Genomic DNA, 25,233 nt, shown 5'->3' on the forward strand with positions numbered 1-25,233 from the left:
CGTCATAAGGGCACAGCTCGATAGCTGGTTCCTAAAGTGAACATGGAGCAAAAGTGGAACATTGCCATCCTTAGAAGCTGCCTTGCTAAGGGGAACTCGCTCTTAACAACATCTATTCATCTCAAGGCCCTTGGTTTTTATGTTGATTTTTCAAAAATCACCTAATAGTTTGACCAAATGTTGTAGCTTTCCCCTGATTTTGTGTGTGTGTGTGTGATGGAGTCTTGCTCTGTCGCCCAGGCTCTTGGCTCACTGTAACCTCTGCCTCCCGGGTTCAAGAGACTCTCCTGCCTCAGCCTCCCGAGTAGCTGGGATTACAGGCACGTGCCACCACGCCTGGCTAATTTTTTGTATTTTTAGTAGAAATGGGGTTTCCCCATGTTGGCCAGGCTGGTCTCGAACTCCTGACCTCAGGTGATCCACCCACCTTGGCCTCCCAGAGTGCTGGGATTACAGGTGTGAGCCACCGTGCCCGGCCTTTTTTTTTGTTTCCGAGACAGAGTCTCGCTCTGTCGCCCAGGCTGGAGTGCTGTGGCCGGATCTCGGCTCACTGCAAGCTCTGCCTCCCGGGTTCACGCCATTCTCCTGCCTCAGCCTCCCGAGTAGCTGGGACTACAGGCGCCCGCTACCACGCCGGGCTAGTTTTTTGTATTTTTTAGTAGAGACGGGGTTTCACCGTATTAGCCAGGATGGTCTCAATCTCCTGACCTCGTGATCCGCCCGTCTCGGCCTCCCAAAGTGCTGGGATTACAGGCTTGAGCCACCGCGCCCGGCCTGTTTTTTTTTTTTAGAGTCAGGATCTCGTTCTGTCGCCCAGGCTGGAGTGCAGTGGTGTGGGGATCGCGGCTCACTGCAACCTCCACTTCCTGGGGTCAAGTCATCCTGTAGCCTCAGCCTCCTGAGTAGCTGAGAGTAGGTGCCCCACCACCACTCCTGGCTTTTTTTTTTGGTAGAGACGGGGGTTTTACTATGTTGCCCAGGCTGGTCTAGAACTCCTGGGCCCAAGCGATCCTCCCGCCTCAGCCTCCGACAATGCTGGGGTCACAGGCGTGAGGCCCCCCGCACCTGGCCTCCTTTCCAGTGCTTATGTCTACAGTTGCCCCTCCTGGTCCGATTGGATTGGCAGATGTCGCCATATGATGTCAAATAGCGAGGAGCAGGGAGCGTTTTTGCTTTCTCCCGTCCTTGGCGGCAGCAGCTCGGTCCGGCTGCGGGGCCGAGCCCGACTCTCAGACAAGGAAATTGGGGCCCGAGAGGTGAGCCGGTCCCAGAGGCAGGGCGAGGGGCAAGCGGGAGTGGGGTTTGCAGCGGACCCAGCCCTGCCTCCCCCCTGCAGGAGATTGTCAACTTCAACTGCCGGAAGCTGGTGGCCTCCATGCCGCTGTTCGCCAACGCTGACCCCAACTTCGTCACGGCCATGCTGACCAAGCTCAAGTTCGAGGTCTTCCAGCCGGGTGACTACATCATCCGCGAAGGCACCATCGGGAAGAAGATGTACTTCATCCAGCACGGCGTGGTCAGCGTGCTCACCAAGGGCAACAAGGAGATGAAACTGTCCGACGGCTCCTACTTCGGGGGTGCGCTGGGGCGGGGCGCGCCTGGTGGGGGGGGGGGGCACGCGCCCCCCGCGGTGTGCAGAGCCGGGGGGCTGCGGGCTGCGGGCTGGGCTGGGGCAGGCACCAGGGAGAGCCTGGGTGGGAAGCGCCCCCGCTGGCCAAGGTGCAGAGGCCGGGCCGTGTGCCTGGGCGGGGAGGGCCGCGGTGCCCGCCCCGTCCAACGCCCCTGCCCGCCACGTGCAGAGATCTGCCTGCTCACCCGGGGCCGGCGCACGGCGAGCGTGCGGGCCGACACCTACTGCCGCCTCTATTCGCTGAGCGTGGACAACTTCAACGAGGTGCTGGAGGAGTACCCCATGATGCGGCGCGCCTTCGAGACGGTGGCCATCGACCGCCTGGACCGCATCGGTGAGCAGGCCGGGGGCGTGGCCGGGGCAGGAGGGGTGTGGCTGAGGGTCGAGGGCGTGGCCGGGGCAGGAGGGGTGTGGCTGAGGGTCGGGGCGTGGCCGGGGCAGGAGGGGTGTGGCTGAGGGTCGGGGCGTGGCCGAGGCAGGAGGGGTGTGGCTGAGGGTCGGGGGCGTGGCCGGGGCAGGAGGGGTGTGGCTGAGGGTCGAGGGCATGGCCGGGGCAGGAGGGGTGTGGCTGAGGGTCGGGGGCGTGGCCGGGCAGGAGGGGTGTGGCTGAGGGTCGGGGGCGTGGCCGGGGCAGGAGGGGTGTGGCTGAGGGTCGGGGGCGTGGCCGGGGCAGGAGGGGTGTGGCTGAGGGTCGGGGGCGTGGCCGGGGCAGGAGGGGTGTGGCTGAGGCCTTGGGGGCGTGGCTGAGGGTCAGGGGCGTGGCCAGGGCCAGAGGGGTGTGGCTGAGGGTCGGGGGCGTGGCCGGGGCAGGAGGGGTGTGGCTGAGGCCTGAGGGACGTGGCCAAGGCACCAGGGGCGTGGCTTCGACGGTGCAATGGGGGACGGGCGTGGCTGTGGCATCAGGGGCATGGCTGGGGCAGCGGCGTGGCCAAGGCGGCAGGGGTGTGGCTCGGGCAGGGGCAGTGGCTGGCCACTCCTGGGACCCTTTTGGGTCTACAGGCTGATTTTCTGACCTATTGTCCTACTTTGGCCAGGGGCAGCTATTTCCCAAGGAAGGGAATGCACGGGGTGTTTTCGGTTGTGCTGAATGCTCGGTGAGCCCCTGCTGTGTGCTGGAGGGGCAAGGGGCAGACCCGTCGGCCCACTGACTCCCAGGGAGGCTTATGGACTGGTGGTCAAATCACACACGACCGGGCTGTATGCCAGCAGGACAGGTGGGGCCGGTGGGCCTCCCTGAGTTGGGAATGCAGAGTGAAGATCAGGGTAAGGGATGCCACGTGGAAAGGGGGAGGAAGGTGTGTTCCTGGAATGGACACAGCACGTCCCAAGGCCCTGAGATCGAAAGGAGGCCTAGAGTCCAGAGAGCCAGGGAGGCCTGGAGGAGGTCGGGGAGGAAGGGGGGGCCAGACACACAGGGCCCAGTGAGCGGCAGGGAGTTTTGACTAAATCAGGAGCATCCGGGAGTCATGGAGGGTTCTAGGTGGGCAGAGGACCTGGTCAGATAGTATCCATCAAGGCGGCCCGTGTCCAGGAGGGAGACTGACTTGGCCTCTGAGGGGGCAGTCTCCGGGGCAGGGAGGGGCAGAGCCCTGATGACTGGATGTAGGCGCCAGGGAGATCGCGGCTCCTGCTGCTGTTTGTGGGAATGGGAATGAAGACCATGGCGGAAACGCAGGACAGGTGCGATGGAGTGGTGTCAGGGAGCTCCCCAGCGTACAGTAGGAAGCACTCCACAACGCTTTATACAGCGAGTATGCAACACATTCCTGAATATCAGGTGTTTAGGTTATACCTTCTGTATACAGCAGGCGCTGAGCACGGGCTGTTTACAGGCAGCTGTTCTCGGTATGCCTGTGGCACACTGGAGGCACTCATTACATAATCAGCATATACAGATGATACACATGCATACTTGCTGTACAGTGATACCTGCTCCATGTGCACAGCAAGCATTAAATACCTGCTTGCTGCCGGGTGCGGTGGCTCACACCTGTAATCCCAGCACTGTGGGAGACTAAGGTCAGGATCATGATCCTGAGGTCATCCTGACTAACACGGTGAAACCCCATCTCTACTAAAAATACAAAAAAACTAGCCGGGCGTGGTGGTGGCGCCTGTAGTCCCAGCTACATGGGAGGCTGAGGCAGGAGAATGGCGTGAACCCGGGAGGCGGAGCTTGCAGTGAGCTGAGATCCGGCCACTGCACTCCAGCCTGGGCGATAGAGCGAGACTGTGTCTCAAAAAAAAAAGAGCAAAAAACCTGCTTTCTGTATGCAGGTGCTTCATGCATGCTGGCTGTGCATAGCAGGTGCCTGTATACAGCAGGTACTCAATATCCATACCGTAGGCAAGAGGCTACATGTGTGCTTATTGTATACAGTAGGTACTAAATACATGTTTGCTCTACACTGCAAGCACTCCATGCGCACCCGCTGTATAGAGTAGGTGCTCGGCGCCTGCTTGCTGTATCCAGCAGGTGCTCCATGTATGCGTGCCGCGTACAGTAAGTAGGTGCTCGGTGCCTGCCGTACGCAGCAAGTGCTCCCTGTGCACGCGCTGACGCCCCTCTCCTGCAGGCAAGAAGAATTCCATCCTTCTGCACAAGGTGCAACATGACCTCAACTCGGGCGTATTCAACAACCAGGAGAACGCCATCATCCAGGAGATCGTCAAGTACGACCGTGAGATGGTGCAGCAGGCCGAGCTGGGTCAGCGCGTGGGCCTCTTCCCGCCGCCGCCGCCGCCGCAGGTCACCTCGACCATCGCCACGCTGCAGCAGGCCGTGGCCATGAGCTTCTGCCCGCAGGTGGCGCGGCCGCTCGTGGGGCCGCTGGCGCTCGGCTCGCCGCGCCTCGTCCGCCGCCCGCCCCCGGGGCCCGCACCTGCCGCCGCCTCACCGGGGCCCCCGCCTCCTGCCAGCCCCCCGGGGCGTGCCCGCCAGCCCCCGGGCACCGCGGACCTCGCCCTACGGCGGCTCGCCCGCCGCCCCCCTTGCTGGGCCCGCCCTGCCTGCGCGCCGCCTGAGCCGCGCGTCGCGCCCACTGTCCGCCTCGCAGCCCTCGCTGCCCCATGGCGCGCCCGGCCCCGCGGCCTCCGCGCGCCCGGCCAGCAGCTCCACGCCACGCCTGGGGCCGACGCCTGCTGCCCGGGCCGCCGCGCCCAGCCCGGACCGCAGGGACTCGGCCTCGCCTGGCGCCGCCGGCGGCCTGGACCCCCAGGACTCCGCGCGCTCGCGCCTCTCGTCCAACTTGTGACCCTCGCCAACCGCCCCGCGGGCCCAGGTGGGCCGGGGGCGGGGCCGTCATCCAGACCAAAGCCATGCCATTGCGCTGCCCCGGCCGCCAGCCCGCCCAGAAGCCATAGACAAGACGTAGGTAGCCGTAGTCGGACGGACGGGCCGGGCCGGTGGGGCAGCCCCCTCCGCGCCCCTGGCCGTCCCCCCCATCGCCCTGCGCCCACCCCCATCGCCCCTGCCCCCGGCGGCGGCCTCGCGTGCGAGGGGGCTCCCTTCACCTCGGTGCCTCAGTTCCCCCAGCTGTAAAACAGGGACGGGGTGGCCCAGAGGAGCCGGCTGTGGAGCCCCGCCCGCACCCCGCCCTCCAGGTGGCCCGCCGTCCGATGAGGATTGTTTTTTAAGTGCAATACTTGGCCCGCCAGCTTCCCGCTGCCCCCATCGCGCTCACGCAATAACCGGCCCGGCCCCCATCCACGCGCGTCCCGCGGTGACCTCCGGGAGCAGCACCCCCGGCTCCCTCCAGCACCGGCACCGAGGGGCGGGCCTGGCTGCGCAGGGCACGGGGGCGAGGCTGGGGTCCCGCCGCCGTGATGAATGTACTGAAGAGCCGAGGCAGCAGTGCCCCCACCGTGGCCCCCACGCCCCATTAACCCCCACACTCCATTCCGCGCAATAAACGACAGCATTGGCGCCCACCCCGGCCGCGTATGATTGCTCGGGACGCACGGGGCGCGCACCCTCACGGAAAACAGTTCCTGGAGGTGGCAACAGAGCTTTATTTACATACTGGCACAAGGCCCGCCGGGTGTCAGCTGAAAAAGTAGGTGGACTGCTTCACCCGCTCCAGGTCAAAGGCCCCTGCGGAGTGAGCAGAGCGGACAGCGTGGGTGGCACGAAGGCCCGGCCCTGGCCCGCTGTTAGAGGCACCCTTGAAAGGCCGTCCACCCGCCTACCTGGCTTGGGCACTGCCTGCAGGGTCTCCTTCAGCTGGCTGGCCTCCCAGCACTGGGAGATCTTCCGGGGTGTGGGGCTGGAAGTAGGGTGGGGTGAGGCTGAGGCCAGGTTTTGTGGGGGGCGTCCAGGTAGGGTAGTTAGGTAAGGGAGTGCCTTACTTAGGGCAGAACCGGCTGACCAGGAACCGGGACAGGTCCTCCAGGATGGGTTCACTGTGCAAGCGGACAAACTGCTCCCGGCACACCTGGGCAGGAGAGTCAGTCCCCGTGCGTGATCAGGCAGGGTCTGGGCACCACCCCTACCCAATGCCCCGGTGTGCCAGGCCCCACCCATGATGCACTAAGGCTCAGACGGGGGCAACCTGGTTCATGACGGCGACATCAGCTGCGTGGGTCCAGTAACAGTCGTGCACAGAGACGAAGGTCAGGCCCTTCCTGCGGCAGAGCGGACGGCTCCTGAAGGGAAGGGAGCCCACAGGGCCGCCCCCGCGGGCGGCGGCATCCCCGCCCTGTGCTCAGCCCTCTCCACTCAAGGCCCAGGGAAGCCCACCCTCCTCCAGGCCTCGCCCAAAACATCCTGGGTTTGGCTTCAGCACAGGCGGAGGAAATGTTCTGGGAAGCCGCCCTGCCCCACACCTGCTGCCCCCCAGGCTGCTGTGGGAGCCTCAGCTTCGAGGGCAGCTGCGTTGTCCCCTCCTGCCAGGGCCACCACCCCACATCCGGGGTGTTCTCAGCTCCCGTGGCCGGTAGATGCTGCTGGGACGACCTCCACGTGCCCCAGATCTAACCACACACTGCGGTGCTCACCAAGAAATGCCCACCACAAAGGGGCAGAGCCCATGCTTGGCTCTCCCCGTCAGGCCACGGGGGGTGGCGGGAGCTGACAGGATCACCTTCATATTCGGGGAACAGAGGCCCCACAAACACAGCAGATCCACTCTGCCCAGACCCTGCACCCAGCACTGTCCCTTGCTGGACCCTGCCTTGCCAGCTGTGCCCTGGTAGCCAGAACAGAGGACCCCAGGAAGCGAGCAGCACCCCTGCCACCCGGAGGTGCCCACCTGTAGCAGTGCAGGGCAGTGAGCATCATATGCGAGGAGTCCAGCGAGTGGATGAAGTTCGGCGGGAACCCGTTCTTCTGCTTACGCGTGTTGGGCTTCCTAGGAACAGGACAGGTGCCGGGTGGGGGCCAGAATGCACTCCCAGCCCAGAGACGCCCCTAACTGGCCACTGTCTCCACTGTGGCTGCTCCCCCGGCCAGCCCCCCAGCCCGGGCCCCCCACTCACTGGCTGATGTCTCCATTGTGGGTGTAGGTGATGCTCTGAATCCCACCTCGTACTTGCTAAAAAGGGAAGGAGCGGGTGAGTCCCGCCCGAGGCCCAGCACAGTGTTGGTACACTGGGACGGGGGTACACTGGGACAGTATGGGGTGATACACTGGGATGGGGGTACACTGGGACAGTATGGGGTGATACACTGGGATGGGGGGTACACTGGGACAGTATGGGGTGATACACTGGGATGGGATGGGGTGGTACACTGGGACGGGGATATACTGGCATGGGATGGGGTGGTACAGGGGGACAGGGATACACTGGGATGGGTACATTGAGACGGGGTACACTGGGACGGTGGTATACTGGGATAGAAAAGGATGGTATACTGGGACGAGGGTACACTGGGATTGGGGTACACTGGGACGGATTAGGGTGGTACACTGGGACGGGTACACTGGGATGACACAGGGTGGTATACTGGGACGGGGTACACTGGGACGGGGTACACTGGGACGGGGTACACTGGGATGGGGGTACACTGGGATGGTGGTATACTAGGACGGGATGGGGTGGTACACTGGGACGGGCACACTGGGACGGGAGGGGGAGGTACACTGACCTTGACCTTGTGCTCCAGGCGGTAGGGCTGGATGATGGGGATACCCAGGGGTGTGACCCACTCCACCACGGAGCCCATGTGGGAGATGAGGCGGGCGCTCTCGGTCAGCCAGTGCTGTGGGACACAGGCCATCTCAGGGCTGGGGGCTCAAGCCGGGGCTCCCATCCACTTGCTCGGAGAGCCCTGGCCGAGCGGGGACAGCACAGGACGTACCTGGATGGCCCGGGTCCCTGAGAACATCTCCTGTAGACTCTTGAAAACCTGGCGTACGAGGTAGTGGGAGGCCTCCCACACAAACTCCTGCAGAAGACGGGCGGCAGGTGCGGGTCCTCAGGGGCTGGCCCGTTCATGCCCTACTCCCCCCCCATTTCAGAGCAACTGAGGCCCAGGGCCCGGCAGGGATGGGGCCTGACACTCCCACAGTCGGAGAGAAATGCCCAAGCCCTAGCAGGCAGGCAGTGGTCTGGGGGACCAGCTGGGTCTTCTGCTGGGAGGCTGGGTCTGCGGCAAAATCGTCCGACTTTTAAACGGCAGCGAAACCAACATGTTCCAAGCGCTACAGGCCTGGCGCACCTGGGGAAAGTCGGTCAGCTCCCGGAGGCGCTTCTCAATCTGCAGACGGCCGCCGTAGCGGGTGACCCCGTACACCACAGTCATCACCGTCTGCTTCACCACCTTGCGGGTGATAAAGCCTTCCAGCATCTGTGCCACCCGCGTGCCCCGCTGGGCATCCTGCCTGCGGAACACCTCCACCTGCACCACGGGAGGGCAGGCGCGCGAGTCAGCCCTGCCAGCATCCCAGGGGCCACCAAGCACCCATGAAGCCCTCGGGCAACATCTGCCTGGGAAGCCCCTGCCCCAGCCCCACCACATCCTCAGGACAGGCCAAGGTGAGGGCGCCTGGGACTCAGGGCCCACACTGCCCCCACACCCAGATGCCCCCGGGCAGCAGGTAACAGGGCACGCCCTACCTGCGCAGCCACGCCGCTGTACACGTCCTGGGGCACATCCGAGGGCTCCAGGTTGACCGAGGCGGCGCCCACGCTGTCGCGGCCCAGGGCAGCATAATGCTGTAGGCCGTTGCAAGAGCCGTCCTGAGGGAGGGGCCGCAAACGGGAGATAGAGACTCAGGGAGGCAGAGACGTGTGGGGCCCCAAACTACCCCCCAGGTTGAGCTATTCCTAAGGCTGTGCACGCCCAGCCAAGCGCACCTGAGCCCTGCACGCTCCCAGGAAAGGCCAGGAGCCACGGTTCCTGGACCCTCTAGGGCCACCTCTAAAAGACACCACAAGAGAAGGTGAAATCTCACAACCTCAAGGCGAGCCCCAGACCAAGTGCACGGCATGGCCTCGGGGGCCCACCCCGCGGGCTCACCTGGTGGACGGGGAGGTGGGAAACGTAGGCAGCAGGGTCGGAGCAGCGCACGGCGTTCGCCACCTCCATACAGCAGGCCAGCGTCTGCCAGGGTTCCTCAGCGCCCATCCACCACTTTCGGCCCTGCGGGGACAGGGGGTGTGGCGGGCAGTGAGGCCCGGGTGGACTTCCTGAGCCAGTGGGGGGATGTGGTACAAGGGGGTGGGAACATAGGGAGGAGACGCACACGCCCGACGGTGAACACGGAACCCATGTGGGCGAGAGACGGGGCACTGACTGGATGAGTCCTCTACAGCCACAGATGAAGGGTGAGGACTGCGGGCGGACGGGACTGAGACAAGTGTGTCCGGAGGCACCAGGGGAGGAGGGTGGGCGGGGGACGCCGGGGCACCTGGGGAGGAGGGAGCACGGGGACACCCAGGGGAGGAGGGAGCGCGGGGGATGGGGGGGCGCCTAGGGAGGAGGAGCAGCGGGGGCGAAGGACAGGGGACGCGGGGTCCCCAGAGGAGGAGGAGGGAGCATGGGGGAGGCAGGGGCGCCGGTGGGGGAGGAGGGAGCGCGAGGGATGTGGGGGCGCCTGGGGAGGAGGGAGAGCGGGGGTGGAGAAGGGAGCATGGGGGAGGCAGGGGTGCCGGGGGAGAGGAGGGAGGCCAGGCGGGGGGAAAAAGGGAACAGGAGGGCGGGCTGGGGACACAGGAGCGCAGGAGGAGGAGGGAGGGAGAAGGCGAGAGGACCTGGGGAGGAGGGTGGGCGGTGGATGTGGCGGTGCCAGGGGAGGGCGGGAGACGGGGCACAGGGAGAAGGGGGAGGGCGGGGGCACCTGAGCAGGAGGGCAGGCAGGAGACGTGGGGGTGATGAGGGAGGGCAGGAGACACGAGGGCGCAGGGGGAGGGGGAGGGCGGGAGACACGAGGGCGCAGGGGGAGGGGGGAGGGGACGCCTTGGGAGGAGGGCGGGCAGGGGACTCAGGGGCACCAGGGGAGGGGAAAGGATGGAAGACGCGGGGGTGCAGGAGGAGGGGGGAGAGGGAAGACGGGGGCACCTTGGGAGGAGGGCGGGCAGGGGACCCGGGGGCGCAGGGGGAGGGAGAGAGAGGGAGGACAGGGGCACCTGGGGAGGAGGGCGGGCAGGGGACGCGGAGGCACCAGAGAAGGAGGATGGGAGGCACGGGGGCGCAGGGGGAGGGAGGGAGAGGGAGGACGTGGGCACCTGGGGAGGAGGGCGGGCAGGGGACCCGGGGGCGCAGGGGGAGGGAGGGAGAGGGAGGACGGGGGCACCTGGGGAGGAGGGCGGGCACGGGACCGGGGGGCGCAGGGGGAGGGAGGGAGAGGGAGGACGGGGGCACCTGGGGAGGAGGGCGGGCACGGGACCCGGGGGCGCAGGGGGAGGGAGGGAGAGGGAGGACGGGGGCACCTGGGGAGGAGGGCGGGCAGGGGACCCGGGGGCGCAGGGGGAGGGAGGGAGAGGGAGGACGGGGGCACCTGGGGAGGAGGGCAGGCACAGGACCGGGGGGCGCAGGGGGAGGGAGGGAGAGGGAGGACGAGGGCACCTGGGGAGGAGGGCGGGCAGGGGACCCGGGGGCGCAGGGGGAGGGAGGGAGAGGGAGGACGGCGGCACCTGGGGAGGAGGGCGGGCAGGGGACCCGGGGGCGCAGGGGGAGGGAGGGAGGGAGAGGGAGGACGGCGGCACCTGGGGAGGAGGGCGGGCAGGGGACCCGGGGGCGCAGGGGCTCCGCCCCTACCGTCATGGGCTGGTCCGCCGAATCCAGGATGTCGTCCATCACCTCCTCCGCGAAGGCCAGGCGCTTCCGCAGCGGTTCGCGCTTCTTGAACCCGGTGAGGTTGACCAAGTGGATTTTGAGCCAGTCCAGGCCGTGCGGGCCGAGCGGGCGGCCCTGGGCGAACTCCAGCAGGGCCCGCGCCACGTCGCTGCCCAGGTGGTTGAAGTGCGGCGGGCACGGGTAGGTGCGGCCGCGGAAGTCCATGTTGTGCGGCAGCCAGAAGACGCGGCCCCGCAGGTGCTGCGCCAGGGAGAGGCGGTACAGCGCCTCCGCCCGCAGGCTGTGCATCTCCCGGGCCACCTTCTGGCAGCGCGCCAGCTCCCGGCGCAGCTCAGCCTTGCGGGCGGGCGCGGCGCTCTGCGGCAGGTGGGCCTCCGCCGGCTGGGGAGCCTCGGAGGCCGGGGCCGGCACGCCTAGCTTGGGGCAGCCCTTGGCCTGGAAGAGCTGCAGCACCAGGTCCAGCACCCGCCCGTTGACGCGCCAGGCGCAGTTGCCCAGTTGGGTGAGAGCGTCCAGAGCGCCGTGCAGCGCGGTGGGCGGGCAGGTTTCCAGCAGCTCCTGGTGCTGCGTGGCGCCTTCCACCGTGCGCATCAGCTTGGTGGGGCTGAGCAGAAAGGCGCCCGTGTGCGGTGAGGTCCAGGGCAGCGGGGGACACAGCATGGGCACATCCACCGCCTCGAAGGTCAGCGTGGGCTCCGCGGCCGTCTCCAGCAGCTTCACGTAAGCCGGGTGCGGCTTCAGGATGCCGATCTGCGGTGCGACAGGCAGACGGGTCAGGGCCCCCTGCCGGTGACTTCCTACCGCCGCCCTTTAAACTCGGTGAGAGAGACCGGCTCCCCCACCACCAAGAAACCAGTGTGGCCTCCCACGAACAGAAGCCACCTCTAGACACGGCTGGACAGCTGCGCGGACACCCATGGTGTGTCTCGAGTCTTGGGAGGTACTGATGGCTGCGCTGAGATCAAGGCACCACCCAGAGGCGCCAACCCCATGGGGTCCCTTGTCCCCCCAGGAGGATGCCCCCCAGCTCAGGAGGACACTGCTGTCCGGCACCTGCTGGACGTTGCGGAAGGAGTACACGTGGTAGAGCACGGGAACAAGCCGGGAGGAGCCGTGCCGGTTGTCCAGACTGGACGGCATCCGCGTGGCTTGCACCAGCATCTCCGCCAGCTGCTTGCCCAGCTCCATCTGCACTGGCAGGGGCCAGGGCTGCTCCCGCAGGGCCTCGGGCGCCCCCAGCGCCTCCCAGTACTGCCGCGGCAGGCAGGGGTTGGGCACCTGTGGGACAGGGCGGTCAGAGAGCTGGGCATCGGGAGCTCCGACCAGACGCCCCACCGCCCGTGCCTGCTCCCCCGGTGGGGCCCTGTCAGCCCAAGGGTACAGAGGAAGAGGCTGAGGCTTGGGGGCAAACTCGGCTGCCCCAGAGAGGGAGCGCGCCCGCCCACCACCGGCCCCGGCCAGGAGGAGAGGGGGTGCGCGCCTCACCTTGGTGTCCGAGGCCAGCAGGTGCAGGTACTTCCTGTAGTACGTCTCCAGCGCCTGCACCTGACCACTGAGCCGCTGCCTCTGCACCACATGCCGGCTGAAAGTGCGTGCGCTCAGCTCCCGGGCCAGGGTGGTGAAGGACTCGCCCTGGGCGGGCAGCGCCTGCAGGACCTGGAGGAGGAGGCCGTGAGTGCCCGCCCACCCCGCCCGGGGACCCGGCCGCGCAGAGGAAGACGTACCTGCAGCAGCATCTGCACCACCTCGCGCTCGTCCAGCAGGCACAGGAAGGGGTACAGTGAGAACCGGCCCTTGTGCACCTCGACCTCCAGGTGGTTCTTGGTCTCCTGCAGCACCCGGCACAGCGCTTTCTCCCAGTGGTCCCGCAGGGTCTGCAGGGTCTTCCGCTGCGAGGGACGAAGGGCCCGGTGAGCCCCGTGGCGGCTGGCGGGACCCAGGCTCACAGGACGGGGGTCACCACAGCTCCCTGCGGAGACCTCGTGGCCCTCAAGGTCCCTGCTGTGTGTTCCAGGTAGCTCCTCACCCCGGCCTGCGCCCTCTGCCGGCTTCGGTGCGCCTGAGGCAGCCAAGAGCACAAACCCAGCCGCAGAGTGCGCAGCACCACAGGCCAGGACCCAACCTCGGGACCCCACAAGTTCCCCCTGAGCGGCAGCCAGGCTGAGATCCTAGGCCTTGCATGCCCATACCAGGGCATGAGCAATTCAACCACATGCACCGAGCTAAGCCCCGCGGCAGACACGGGACCCGGCTCAGCCCCCGCGGCGGACACGGGACCCCGGCTCAGCTCCTACCGCGTGCGTGACCTCCTCGCTTGGCAATGCAGGCTTCTCCACAGACACCACGCACACCTTGCTGGCCAGCTCCACGCAAAGCTGCTTCTCAAAAAGCGACTGCAGGGTCTTCAGGGGCAAGTGTAGCTTCGGGTAGGACACTGGCCCATCCTGCAGGGATGGGGTAGTGAGGTCGGGGGCTCAGCCGGAGGGAGACCTGCCCTCCTAGGACCCCGAAAAGGCACGGGTGCACGCGTTTCTGCGTCTCGTGCAAATTGCTGACCGCCATCGCTGACGGGGCAAAGCGGGCTGCAGGTAAAGTCAGTGCCAGTTGCCAAACCAGAGGCCTTGGCCCCTCCTGACCTCGGGCCCTCTAGATGGGACAGTGGGCATCGTCGTGGGGTGGGGGGCAGTGGTGCTGGGAGCCGGCAGAGCCTGGGGAGACCATTCACTGCGCCCCCAGATGTTTGCTGTTTTCTCCTCAAACTTGGAACTGTGTGAATGTGACCCATCCAGAAATAGATGAATTAAAAATAACTAAAGCCCAGCACTTTGAGAATCAAAGGCTCAGGTCCACACAAAAGCTTGTACACAAACGTTCACAGCCGCATGACTCATAGTAGTCGAGAAGTAGAAACAGCCCAAGCGTCCATCAACGGACAAACAGACCAGCACGGTGCGGCCATCCAAGCACCCGAGCATGACTCAGCCCTGACCCAGGCCGCCTCGCGGATGCACCGTGAGGACGTCACCCTCAGTGGGAGATGCCAAACACTAAAGGCCACGCAGTGTGCAGTCCCATTTCTATGGAATGTCCAGGGCAGACTCAGCCACAGAGATGAGGAGGGGATGGGGAGTGACGGGTGATGGAGATGAGGCTTCCTTTTGGGGTGATGTAACATTCTGGAATTAGACAACTGTGAATACACTAAAATCGCTGAATTACACCTTTAAGAGGGTTTTATGGCAGGTGAATTACCCCTCAGTGAAAGACAAGCACACTGCGGGCACCTGGCAGCCCCATTCGAAGGCGCTGCTCTCGCCTGTCACCCCACCCTGCCCCTGGGGCGCCCGACCACCTCATCCGCCCAGAGCCCACACCCTTACGCCCAAGACCGTCCCAGCTCTGGCTCCTTCAGTCTTCTGGGAGGAGGAAGGGAAGAATCCAGGGCCCGGCCCAGGTGAGCCCCGGGCACCGGGGAGGCCCACTGGTCTGAGCTGAGGCTCCAGAGACCCCTCAGGGCAGCTCTGAGGACTGAAGTCCGTCTGCTGGACCCCACGTGGGCTCACCTTGGCATACACGGCCCTGAGCAGCTTCGAGGTGTTGACCGCGGGCGGCGGCCGCGGCGGGAGGCTGAAGGGGGGCTTCACCTTGTGCACGGCCTTCAGCACAGCGGCCTGCTCCTCCTCGGACAGCGGCACGGCGGTGAAGAGCGCCTGCGGCTTCAGCCCCTCCTGGCTCATCTGTTTCAGACACCTGTGGGGCAGCAGGCCTGCCTGAGGGATGGGCCAGCCCCACGCGGGGCTTCCACAGAGCCCAGGGGCACCTCGTGGCCACCTCCTGCTAGCCTGCAGTTCTCAGTGCAGCTGTCAGGCCCTCCAGGGGTCCCCAGCCCCCAGCCTAGGCACTGTCCCAGATCTTAAGACCCTGGCAGGAATGTGGTGGGGGCTGGGGGCTCGGGTGTGGGGGCTAGGAGTGGGGGGTGGGGGGTGGGGGTAGGGGTGAAGGTAGCGGTGGGGCCCTCTCGACACCACCTACCTTTCAATGGTCCCAGCGTCCTGGCCCCGCCTCCCCATGCACTGGAGGATGGCCGCGTAGGACAGCAGGTCTGGGGTGAGGCCAGCATCCTTCACCATCAACAACACATACACCAGCTCCCTGAAGGCCCCCTGGGAGACCAAGCCAGGGTGAGGGTCTGGGGGGATGGCCCAACCTCTGCATTCCCCACTGCTCCCTGGAGACCCCTTCTCTGTAGCCACCAGCTCAGCAGGGGACAGGGTGACCAAGCAGGAGTGGCCAGCTGGGCAGACAGATGCGTCCCCCTGGGGTTCTCACACACAGGCTCTACCTGCAGAGGCGGCCGCATGGCCTGCCAGGTGGGACTGTGTGAGGTGCACGTTCCTCCGGGAGGAGGCTTGTCAGTATTTTTAAATTTTCTTATTTTGAGAACACAAATGTGCCCAGTTTTGGGGTTTTGAAATTGATCCTTTCCACGTCAGCCAACCTCAAGGTTTGCCAACTGCGTGATCTTTTTGAAGGACTTGGCTTCACTGTTCCCTACCGCTCCTGCCTTCCGTTTCATTTATCTGTTTTCAGTTTTGTAACTTCATTTGCTTGCTTTAGGTTTAGTGAGAAATTCTTTTTCTAGTTTCCTAAGGTAAAAGGTGAAGTATTTCGTCTGAGATGTTTCACCTTTTCTTTTTTTTTCCCAAGACGGAGTCTTGCTCTGTTGCACAGGCTGGAGTGCAGTGGCATGATCTCGGCTCACTGCAACCTCTGCCTCCTGGGTTCAAGTGATTCTCCTGCCTCAGCCTCCTGAGTAGCTGGGATTACAGGCATGCACCACCACGCCACTTAATTTTTTGTATTTTTAGTAGATACAGGGTTTCGCCATGCTGCTGCCAGGCTGGTCTTGAACTCCTAATACCGTGATCCACCAGCCTCAACCTCCCAAAGTGCTGGGATTACATGCGTGAACCACCATGCCGGGCCATCACCTTTCTTAATATAGGCATTTTATGGCTATAAATTACTCTCTGAGCAATGCATCCCAGAACTTCTGGTATGTGATGTTTTCATTTTCATTATCTCCAAGTGTTTTCAAATTTCATACTTTACTTCTTCTTTGGAATTTTTTTTTTTTTTTTTGGATGCAGTCTCGCTCTGTTGCCCAGGCTGGAGGGCAGTGGCGCAATCTTGGCTCACTGAAAGCTCCACCTCCTGGGTTCAAGCGATTCTCCTACCTCAGCCTCCCAAGCAGCTGGGATTACAGGCATGCACCATCACATCCAACTAATTATTTTGTATTTTTAGTAGAGATGGGGTTTCGCCCTGTTGGCCAGGCTGGTCTCGAACTCCTGACCTCAGGGGATCCACCTGCCTTGACCTCCCAATGTCCTGGGATTACAGGCATGAGCCACCACACCCGGCCCGATTTTTTTTTCTTGGGAGAGAGGGGTGTCTTGCTCTGTTGCCCAGGCTGGTCTCAAACTCCTGGGCTCAAGCAATCCTCCTGCCTCGGCCTCCCAAAGTGCTGGGATTACAGGCATGAGCCACCGTGCCTGGCCATGTATCCTTAAATTTCCCTTGCAATTTTTTTTTTAATCTAATTTTTGGCCAGGCACGGTGGCTCATGCCTGTAATCCCATCACTTTGGGAGGCCAAGGCGGGTGGATCACGAGTTCAGGAGCTTAAGACCAGCCAGGCCAACATAGTGAAACCCCGTCTCTACTAAAAATACAAAAAAAAAATTAGCTGGGTGTGGCGGCACATGCCTGTAATCCCAGCTACTTGGGAGCCTGAGGCAGGAGAATCACTTGAACGTGGAAGGCGGAAGTTACAGAGAGCTGGGATCTCACCACTGCGTTCCAGCCTGGGTGACAGAGACTGTGCTGTCGACACAGACTTGGAGGCTCTCTCTCTTTTTTCTTTATTTTTGAGACGGAGTCTCGCTCTGTCGCCCAAGCTGGAGTGCAGTGGCCGGATCTCAGCTCACTGCAAGCTCCGCCTCCCGGGTTCACGCCCTTCTCCTGCCTCAGCCTCCCGAGTAGCTGGGACTACAGGCGCCCGCCACCTCGCCCGGCTAGTTTTTTTCTATTTTTTAGTAGAGACGGGGTTTCACCGTGTTAGCCAGGATGGTCTCGATCTCTGACCTCGTGATCTGCCCGTCTCGGCCTCCCAAAGTGCTGGGATTACAGGCTTGAGCCACCGCGCCCGGCCTGGCTCTCTCTTTAAAAAATAAAAAATCTAATTTTTTTTCTTGTATTCGTTTTTCGTGAGATCCCTGCTCTGAGCAATTTCTTCTTTGACCCAGTGGCTGCTTAAGAGTGGTCTTTAACTGTAACACACTATTTCAAAGGGAAAAAAATTCCCCTGCATCCTCCCACCCCATAGTCCTGCAGTTTGAAAACATGCTGTGACACGAGGTGGCCACACACCAGAGACATGAGTTTTGGGGCTTTTTTTTTTTTTTTTTGAGATGGAGTCTCGCTCTGTCACCCAGGCTGGAGTGCAGTGGCGCAATCTCGGCTCACTGCAAGCTCCGCCTCCCGTGTTCACGCCATTCTCCTGCCTCAGCCGCCTGAGCAGCTGGGACCACAGGCTCCCACCACTACGCCTGGCTAATTTTTTGTATTTTTAGTAGAGATGGGGTTTCACCGTGTTAGCCAGGATGGTCTCGATCTCCTGACCTTGTGATCCGCCCGCCTCGGCCTCCCAAAGTGCTGGGATTACAGGCGCGAGCCACCGCACTCGGGTAGTTTTGGGGCAGTGACTTCCATGCATGTGGCCAGTGAGGTCTACTGTCCTTAAATTAAAATATTCAGTTCTTCCCTTTCACCAGCTTCAAGTGCTCACTAGCCACACACAGCTGTTGGCAGATGTGGAAAATTCCCAGCATCATAGAAAGTTCTACTGGATGGTGCTGGTTAGAGCATGTGGCTGGGCGCGGTCGCTCCTGCCTGTAATCCTAGCACTTTGGGAGGCTGAGGCGGGCGGGTTACCTGAGGTCAGGAGTTTGAGACCAGCCTGGCCAATACGGCAAAAGCCCGTCTCTACTAAAAATACAAAAATTGGCCAGGCGTGGTCATGAGTCCCTGTAATCCCAGCTACTCAGGAGGCTGAGGCAGGGAGAACTCTGGAACCCGGGAGGCGGAGGCTGCAGTGAGTCGAGATCATGGCACTGCACCCTACCTAGCCTGGGCAACAGAGAGAATCCACCTCAAAAAAAAAAAAACCAAAAACAAAGATAAAAGTAATACCTTAGCCTGGCTAACATGGGGAAACCCCACCTCTACTAAAAATAAAAATGAAAAACATTATCCGGGGTGGTGGCGCACGCCTGTAATCCCAGCTGCTCAGGAGGCTGAGCTCACAGTTGAGCAACACCGAGGACTGCTGGCCACCCCTGAATACCGGGAGAGGCAGGAGAAGCCCCGGCTAGAGCCTCTGGAGAAACTTCGGGTCTGCAGACACTTTGATTTCAGACTTGTGGGCTCCAGTGCCGAGACTGCGTTTCTGCTATGCAAGTCACCAGGTTTGTGCCACTTCGTTACAGCTCCAGGCTGACCACAAAAGCGCCTTGTTACAGTGTGGGCTCTCTCTGAGGGAATTCAGGGGGCTTGTGACCTTGGAGGGGAAAATACACGACCCTCATCCTCAGTCTTCCTGGAGTTTAGTACCCCTACAGCTACGTGAACGAGGCAGCAAGCCCCCTCGACCGTGTGGTAAGGAGACTGCAGACTTCGCTGCAAGAGTGGCTCCATCTGATCCTGAGTTTCGCTGTCTGACGCATTAATAAACAAGCATATCAAGTTCTCTACCACGAATTGGTCTTAATGCTGTGATAGCTGTATTTTAACATAATAGTATCCCATGTTTACCCAAATATTAAGCCAAGCTTTTACTGCTGTTTCTCAAATTAGGGTTGAAGGACCATGGGGTGGGAGAAAGCTGGGAACGTCTGCTCCCTTGAAAGAATGTATAAACACCACCCTCCAAAACAACCAAGGGGTCCAAGGAGAAACTCTGGCCGGGCGCGGTGGCTCATGCCTGTAATCCCAGCATTCTGGGAGGCCGAGGCAGGCAGATCACGAGGTCAGGAGTTCCAGACCAGTCTGGTCAACATGGTGAAGCCCCGTCTCCACTAAAAATACAAAAAATAGCCGGGCTTGTAATTCCAGCTACTCAGGAGGCTGAGGCAGGAGAATCACTTGACCTGGGAGGTAGAGGCGGCCGTGAGCCGACATCACGCCATTGCACTCCAGCCTGGTGACAGGAGACTCCGTCTCTAAGTAAGTAAATAAATAAATAAACAAACGGCAAGGGAAGTTGGAAAATACTCCAGATGAACTACAAGGAAGACATTGGTGGGATCCAGCTAAAGCCGTGCTCAGAGGTCGTGAACGCCCACGTTTCACACAGAAGGATCTCAGCACAGTCGCCCGACCTTCCACCTCAGGAAACCAGAGAAAGGAGCAAAGTCAACCCCAACATCAAAGTCTCATCCTGACCAGGGGTCTGCAGGCTGCCCCCCGATGAGGCCAAAAGCACCCCCTGCCCAGACAGGTTCACGGGCCCTGAGAAAGACCGGAAGAAAATGCCAAAGACATTAGAAGAATTTCTCCCTACTTTTTTGGTCATTTTCAAAATTTGAGAATCACATGTGATTTGTATTTGAAAAGCCTGAAAAAATTAAAATAAAAAACAAAGGACTTGAACTTGGGGGCTAAGAGATAAAAGTCCAGTCTAAACGAGGGCAAGTTCCTGTCTCCAACGACCAGGGCAGGTGTCCTGGCTCCCGCCACACTCACCTGCCGCGCCCAGCCAAGCATGACAGTGTTGTACATGTCCAGAGTGAGCAGCTTCTGTTTCTGCTGCTGGCTGTGGTGGGTGACCAGCAAGTGGTGGGCGAGGAGCAGGTGGTCGGTGAGCAGGCAGCACTTGAAGAAGGCCAGGAGCTTCTGCTGCTGACCTGAGAGCTGGGCCTGCGTGGACGGGGCCCGCCCCACGGCGATCCTCAGCTTCCGAGGGGCCTCCTGCAGCACCCGGGGCAGCTGCTCCTCCCAGGAGCTCTCAGGGGCCAGGAAAACGGCCAGCTGCTTGCTCAGGAGCCGGGGCTCCACCTGCAGGTGCTTGGGCCACACCTTCAACTCCTCGCTCTGGCTCTGGACTTGCATCTGCAGGTTCACCTCCAACTGCTGCCCGTGCATCCGCTGGATCCGCTTATCCTTCTCCAGTCTCTGTGCCCAGCCGCTACGGGGCACCGGGCTGGCACCCTTGGCCCCCCTCTGGACCTTCCTGGGTGGCTGGGGGCCACCATCTCCACTGCCATGTTCTGGGAGCCGCGCCACATCCACCCTGTTCACCACCACCTCAGACACGCTCTCAGCCTGCAGCTGCCGCACCCGCGCCTGGAGCACTGTGAGAGGCAGAGGGCGAGGACATCAGAGGAAGCCCCCATTCACGCACCCATCTCTCTGGACCCCGAGCCGGGCCAGGAGGTGCAGGTGGCTGAGTTCACTGGGACCCGAGGCATGAATTCCTCGTATCTGCCAACAACGCCACAAGGTCCGCCCCCTCCTTTCCAGACACACGCACCTCCCCATCCGAGCCCCGGGCCTCACAAAACTCAGCAGCCCAAACAAGTTCCCACCGAGACCCGCTGCACTGCATCTCCCCGGTCCCAGGCCACTCCGACCCTCCAGGTTCTCCCTGGTCACGGGCCACTCCGACCCTCCAGGTGCCCAGACCAAGAACCCCGGGGTCTCTGACAACTCCCTCTGTCCATCTCTCAGTACCTCCTCCGGGCTTGCCTTCAGAATCTATCCAGGTCGCCCCTCGCCTCCCCGGCCTCCCCTGCCCCTCCCACTCACAGTCTACCTCAGGACCTCCGCAAAGGCTCCCGGGACCCTGAGCCACCCGCTCCCCGGCTCAACCGTGGCCTGCAAGTTTCCACCCTGCCTCAGCAAGACCCCCCAGCTGGTGTAGCTGCCACACACACACTCCTAGGCTCCCATGGCCTAAGCTGGTGGATGCTGAGTTAGTAAACACTGAGCCGCTGCTTCCAGGGAAAACAGGGCTCCTGTTCGTGCTGCCTCAGGTTGCACTTTTGCCAACCAATCAATGCCTAAATGTTTTGTGTCTAAGGAAGCCTTATTGGAAACCTACCGCTGGCCGGGCGTGGGGCTCACTCGGTCATCCCAGAACTTTGTGAGGCCAAGGCAGAAAGATCACCTGAGGTCAGGAGTTCGAGACCAGCCTGGCCAACATGGTGAAACCCCGTCTCTACTAGAAATCCAAAAAATTAGCTGGGCATGGTGTCATGTGTCTATAGTACCAGCTACTTGGGAGGCTGAAGCAGGAGAATTGCTTGAGCCTGGGAGGCAGAGGTTGCAGTGAGACAAGATCGCGCCATTGCCCTCCAGCCTGAGCAACAGAGTGAGATTCCATCTTAAAAAAAAAAAAAAAAAAAAAAGACTGTTGAAATAGGCCAGGCATAGGGCCGCGCACCTGTGGTCCCAGCTACTCCGGAGGCTGAGGTGAAAAAATCACCTGCACCTAAGAGTTCCTGGCTGCTGTGAGCTGTGATCAGGCCACCGTACTGCAGCCTGAGAGACAGAGCAGGTCTCAAAAAAAAAAAAAAAAAGGCAGCCAGGTGCGATGGCTCACACCCATAATCCCAGCACTTTGTGAAGCCGAGGCAGGTGGATCACAAGGTCAGGAGATCAAGACTATCCTGACCTACACGGTGAAACCGTCTCCACTAAAAATACAGAGAATTAGCCGGGCGTGGTGGTGCGCGCCTACAGTTCCAGCTACTCAGGAGGCTGAGGCAGGAGAACTGCTTGAACTCGGGAGGCAGAGGCTGCAGTGAGCCAAGATCACACCATTGCACTCCAGCCTGGCAAGAGGGTGAGACTCCGTCACAAGAAAAAAAAAAAAAAAAAAAAAGATTACTGAAATAAAAAGGCAAGTGTGGTGTCCGCCTTCAGTGTGCTCCAAAACTCAGGAGATACTTTTAGTATTAACAGGTGAGAGGTTTTTTTTATCTTTTTTGAGATAGAGTATCTCTTTTGTTGCCCAGGCCAGAGTGCAATGGCACGATCTCGGTTCACCGCAACCTCCACCTCCCAGGTTCAAGTGATTCTCCTGCCTCAGTCTCCCAAGCAGCTGAGATTACAGACGTACATCACCACTCCTGGCTAATTTTGTATTTTTATGTTTTTTGAGACAGAATCTTGATCTGTCGCCCAGGCTTGAGTGCAGTGGCACGATCTCTGCTCACTGCAACCGCCACCCGGGTTCAAGTAATGTTCCTGTTTCAGCCTCCCCAGTAGCTGGGATTACCAGCGCCCACCACCACGCCCAGCTAATTTTTGCATTTTCTTTTTTTTTTTTTTTGAGACGGAGTCTCACTCTGTCCCCCAGGCTGGAGTGCAGTGGCCGGATCTCAGCTCACTGCAAGCTCCGCCTCCCGGGTTTACGCCATTCTCCTGCCTCAGCCTCCCGAGTAGCTGGGATTACAGGCGCCCGCCACCTCGCCCGGCTAGTTTTTTGTATTTTTTAGTAGAGACGGGGTTTCACCATGTTAGCCAGGATGGTTTCGATCTCCTGACCTCGTGATCCACCCGTCTCGGCCTCCCAAAGTGCTGGGATTACAGGCTTGAGCCACCGCGCCCGGCCGACAATTTTTGCATTTTCAGTAGAGACGGGGTTTCACCATGTTGGCCAGGCTGGTCTTGAACTCCTGACCTCTTGATCCGCCCACCTTGGCCTCTCAAAGTGCTGGGATTACAGGCGTGAGCCACCGCACGTGGTCAGGTTCCTTCCCTTTATAAAGGTTCTCCTGTCTCTCCTTTCCAGCTGGCTGATGGATGCAGACGGGATGTGGGGCAGGAGCAGCGGTGGGAAGCAAGCACAGAGAAGCTGGCACCACCCTCCGACACCGCCAGCCAGGACCTGCCACCGCTGGAGCCTGGGCTGTCCCTCCCAAGTTTCCCAGTCATCCAGTGTCCACTAGTCGCCCACCGCCCAGAGCGAAGTCAGGCAATCAGTTCAGGGTTCACGTCCTGGCTCTGCACATGCGGCCTGGGGGGTCTCTCCAGACATCATATCGAGCCTCACTGTGTCCCTGGAAAGTGGGAGGACCTGGTGGGGTTCTGGGGAGGGGAAATTACGAAAGGTCCAGGAAGGAGCCTGCTAGGCAAGGACAGGGCCCATGAGCGGCGCAAGAGACGTTCCAGTAACGCCGTCTGGGCGGGTCCTGGGACCCGAGAGGTGGAGACCACCCTCAACCTGTCTCAGAATCTGAGCTTCCGCCTTTTCTCCCGGCAGCAGGGACCGGACTCTCCTCTCCCGGGCCGCCGTGGGGGTCGCGCTTACCCTCCAGCAGCTCCACGTGGCCCCAGTCCTTCCTGCGGTCTTGGTCTTGCTCCTGGGGGCTGGCGGACGAGCTTCTCCTGGGGCCGCAGACGCCACCGAGGATCCCTGCGGGAGAGGCGAGGGCGGCTGAAGGGGGCCGGGCGTGTGGGCGGGGGTGTCCGCAAGGGCAGATGCCGCAGGGTCGAAGGTCAAAGGAGCCCCAAACGCGGCGGAAACTCTCTGAGCACGGGCTTAAGTTGGAAAAAAAACTAAGAGAGCGAAGGTGGAAGGGGCCCCGCCACGGTGAACATGGGCGGGAACCGCGGAGACGGCTCCCCGCACTCCAGATGCAGCAGGTCAAGGGTTAAGAGCCCTAAACTCCACACCTGGGGTCAGAAGGCTTCATAAGAAACCAGGAGTCAAAGGTCAGAGTACACTGAGGAGCCTCCGTCGGAAGAGCGGGCAAGGGCGAGTGGAAAGCGGGGCCGGGTCGGCGGGCTCCGCACATGCAGCCGCAAACGGGCAAAGGTCAAAGCGCCAAAGGCCCCGGGAGCGCGGGGAAGAGCGCGGGCCGCGGCGTGGCCCCTGGGCTGCCTGGTCGTCTTCCTTCGCGTTACCTTCTTTGGCGAGGAGCCCCGGGCAGCCGCAAGGCTGCAAGGCCCGTCTGAGCCCCGCCGCGCCGCGGCCCCAGCAAAGTACCGACATCACGCACGCCCGCTCCGCGCCCCGCCGCCGCCACCCCCTCACCGCCTAGCGCCTGCGCAAGCGTCCGCGCCGCCTGCCGGGAGCTGTAGTTTCATGGTCGACGGCGGCTGCGAAGGGACAACCCAGCCGGAAGTGCACTGTCGGAACTACAACTCCCAGGATGCAGTGGAACCCGGAGTCGCGAAGGCATGCGCCGATGGAACGCTCTGATTGGCTCCTCCCGCTGTTTTCAAAGAGGGGGGGCGGGACAGAGCTGTTGCCGTGGCAACTGGGGGGGGACACGCAGGCTGTGTTCCCGAGGAGGAACCTCAAACCTGGACGTTTTTTTTTCTCTTTTTCTTTTTTCTTTTTTTTTTTGAAGGAATACTCTAATAATGAGGACAGCATCTGCAATTTAGAGATTCCTGTCTGCAACCTTCATTGTTCCAACGACAACTTTTGGGTAGGAGCTAATAGGATGCCGTCCGTCCTGGAGGAAGCTGAGACTCAGAGAGGGCCAAGTTGCCGGAATACAGCGCACGCGCGACCTCAGGGAGGCTGGAAGGAGAGAAAGCCCCAGTCCACGAGACTCCCAGCCTCCAGCGTCAGTTTACCCTCCAGTCCCCAAGCCCTCAGGGGCAGGGGCGGAATGGAGCCGCAGGTTTGGATTCGCCTGCTACGTGGGGCGAGGTCAAGGGAATGAAATAAACCCGGGAGCCTGGAACCTGCCCTGGTCTCCGCGTGATGCTGCCTAGAGGAGCAGGGCGGGAGCTTTAGAATGGAACCTGGAAGGCGTGCCCACCTGTGTCGTTCAGCTGGGGCAGCAGGCTTGTGAAGGGTGAGAATAGGAATATCTGGGGGTAACTGTGTTCCAGGCTGATGTCACAGTTGCAAAGGGGAGCCGGTTTGGTGGCTCAGGCCTGTCATCCCAGCACTTCGGGAGGCCGAGGCGGGTGGATCGCCTAAGGTCAGGAGTTCGAGACCAGCCCGGCAAATATGCAAACATGCCTGGCAACAGAGCAAAACCCCATCTGCAGTAAAAATACAACAATTATCCGGGTGTGGTGACAGGCACCTGTAATCCCAGCTACTCGGGAGGCTGAGGCAGGAGAATCGCTTGAACCCGGGAGGCGAAGGTTGCAGTGAGCCAAGATCTCACCACTGCACTCCAGCCTGGGTGACAGAGCAAGAATCTGTCTCAAAAACAAAGTGCAAAGGGAGGCCAGTTCACTGCCTCAGGCCTGTAATCCCAGCACTTTGCCTGTAATCCCAGCACTTTGGGAGGCTGAGGCGGGAGGATCGCTTGAGCCCAGGAGTTCCAGACAAG

General features: G+C 61.7%; 2 protein-coding genes across 2 annotated transcripts in view; one reads left to right on the plus strand and one right to left on the minus strand.

Moving 5' to 3' along the window:
• Nucleotides 1-5,023, plus strand: part of LOC105487307 (hyperpolarization activated cyclic nucleotide gated potassium and sodium channel 2) — a 34,437-nt gene extending 29,414 nt beyond the window's left edge. The window contains 4 exon segments of the mRNA XM_071087211.1: nucleotides 1,337-1,577; nucleotides 1,800-1,964; nucleotides 4,207-4,556; nucleotides 4,558-5,023. Of these exon segments, the coding sequence (XP_070943312.1) occupies nucleotides 1,337-1,577; nucleotides 1,800-1,964; nucleotides 4,207-4,556; nucleotides 4,558-4,884 (1,083 nt within the window). The 3' untranslated portion in view covers nucleotides 4,885-5,023.
• A 598-nt stretch (nucleotides 5,024-5,621) lies between these two features.
• On the minus strand, nucleotides 5,622-23,993 carry LOC105486567 (RNA polymerase mitochondrial). The gene is made up of 21 exons (XM_011749465.2): nucleotides 23,840-23,993; nucleotides 23,244-23,348; nucleotides 19,673-20,280; nucleotides 14,901-15,031; nucleotides 14,432-14,618; nucleotides 13,163-13,312; nucleotides 12,593-12,757; nucleotides 12,354-12,524; nucleotides 11,922-12,146; nucleotides 10,830-11,618; nucleotides 9,090-9,212; nucleotides 8,687-8,809; nucleotides 8,289-8,468; nucleotides 7,929-8,015; nucleotides 7,716-7,829; nucleotides 7,106-7,161; nucleotides 6,880-6,978; nucleotides 6,181-6,253; nucleotides 5,978-6,063; nucleotides 5,819-5,895; nucleotides 5,622-5,723 (listed from the first exon to the last, which is right to left on the minus strand). Exons 1-21 carry the CDS (start codon nucleotides 23,925-23,927, stop codon nucleotides 5,674-5,676), a joined length of 3,687 nt encoding a protein of 1,228 aa, XP_011747767.2. The 5' UTR covers nucleotides 23,928-23,993; the 3' UTR covers nucleotides 5,622-5,673.
• Between the last annotated feature and the right edge of the window lie 1,240 nt (nucleotides 23,994-25,233).

This window comes from Macaca nemestrina, chromosome 20 (genome assembly GCF_043159975.1).
Source record: "Macaca nemestrina isolate mMacNem1 chromosome 20, mMacNem.hap1, whole genome shotgun sequence".
In the NCBI taxonomy this organism is placed as follows: domain Eukaryota; kingdom Metazoa; phylum Chordata; class Mammalia; order Primates; family Cercopithecidae; genus Macaca; species Macaca nemestrina.

Coding starts and splice junctions, on each gene's coding strand:
- LOC105486567 (XM_011749465.2), bottom strand. CDS start 23,927: ATGTCGGTACTTTGCTGGGGCCGCGGCGCGGCGGGGCTCAGACGGGCC. Junction 7,830..7,928: donor CAGGGACCCGGGCCATCCAG/GTACGTCCTGTG, acceptor TGTGTCCCACAG/CACTGGCTGACCGAGAGCGC. Junction 7,162..7,715: donor GCCTGGAGCACAAGGTCAAG/GTCAGTGTACCT, acceptor TTCCCTTTTTAG/CAAGTACGAGGTGGGATTCA.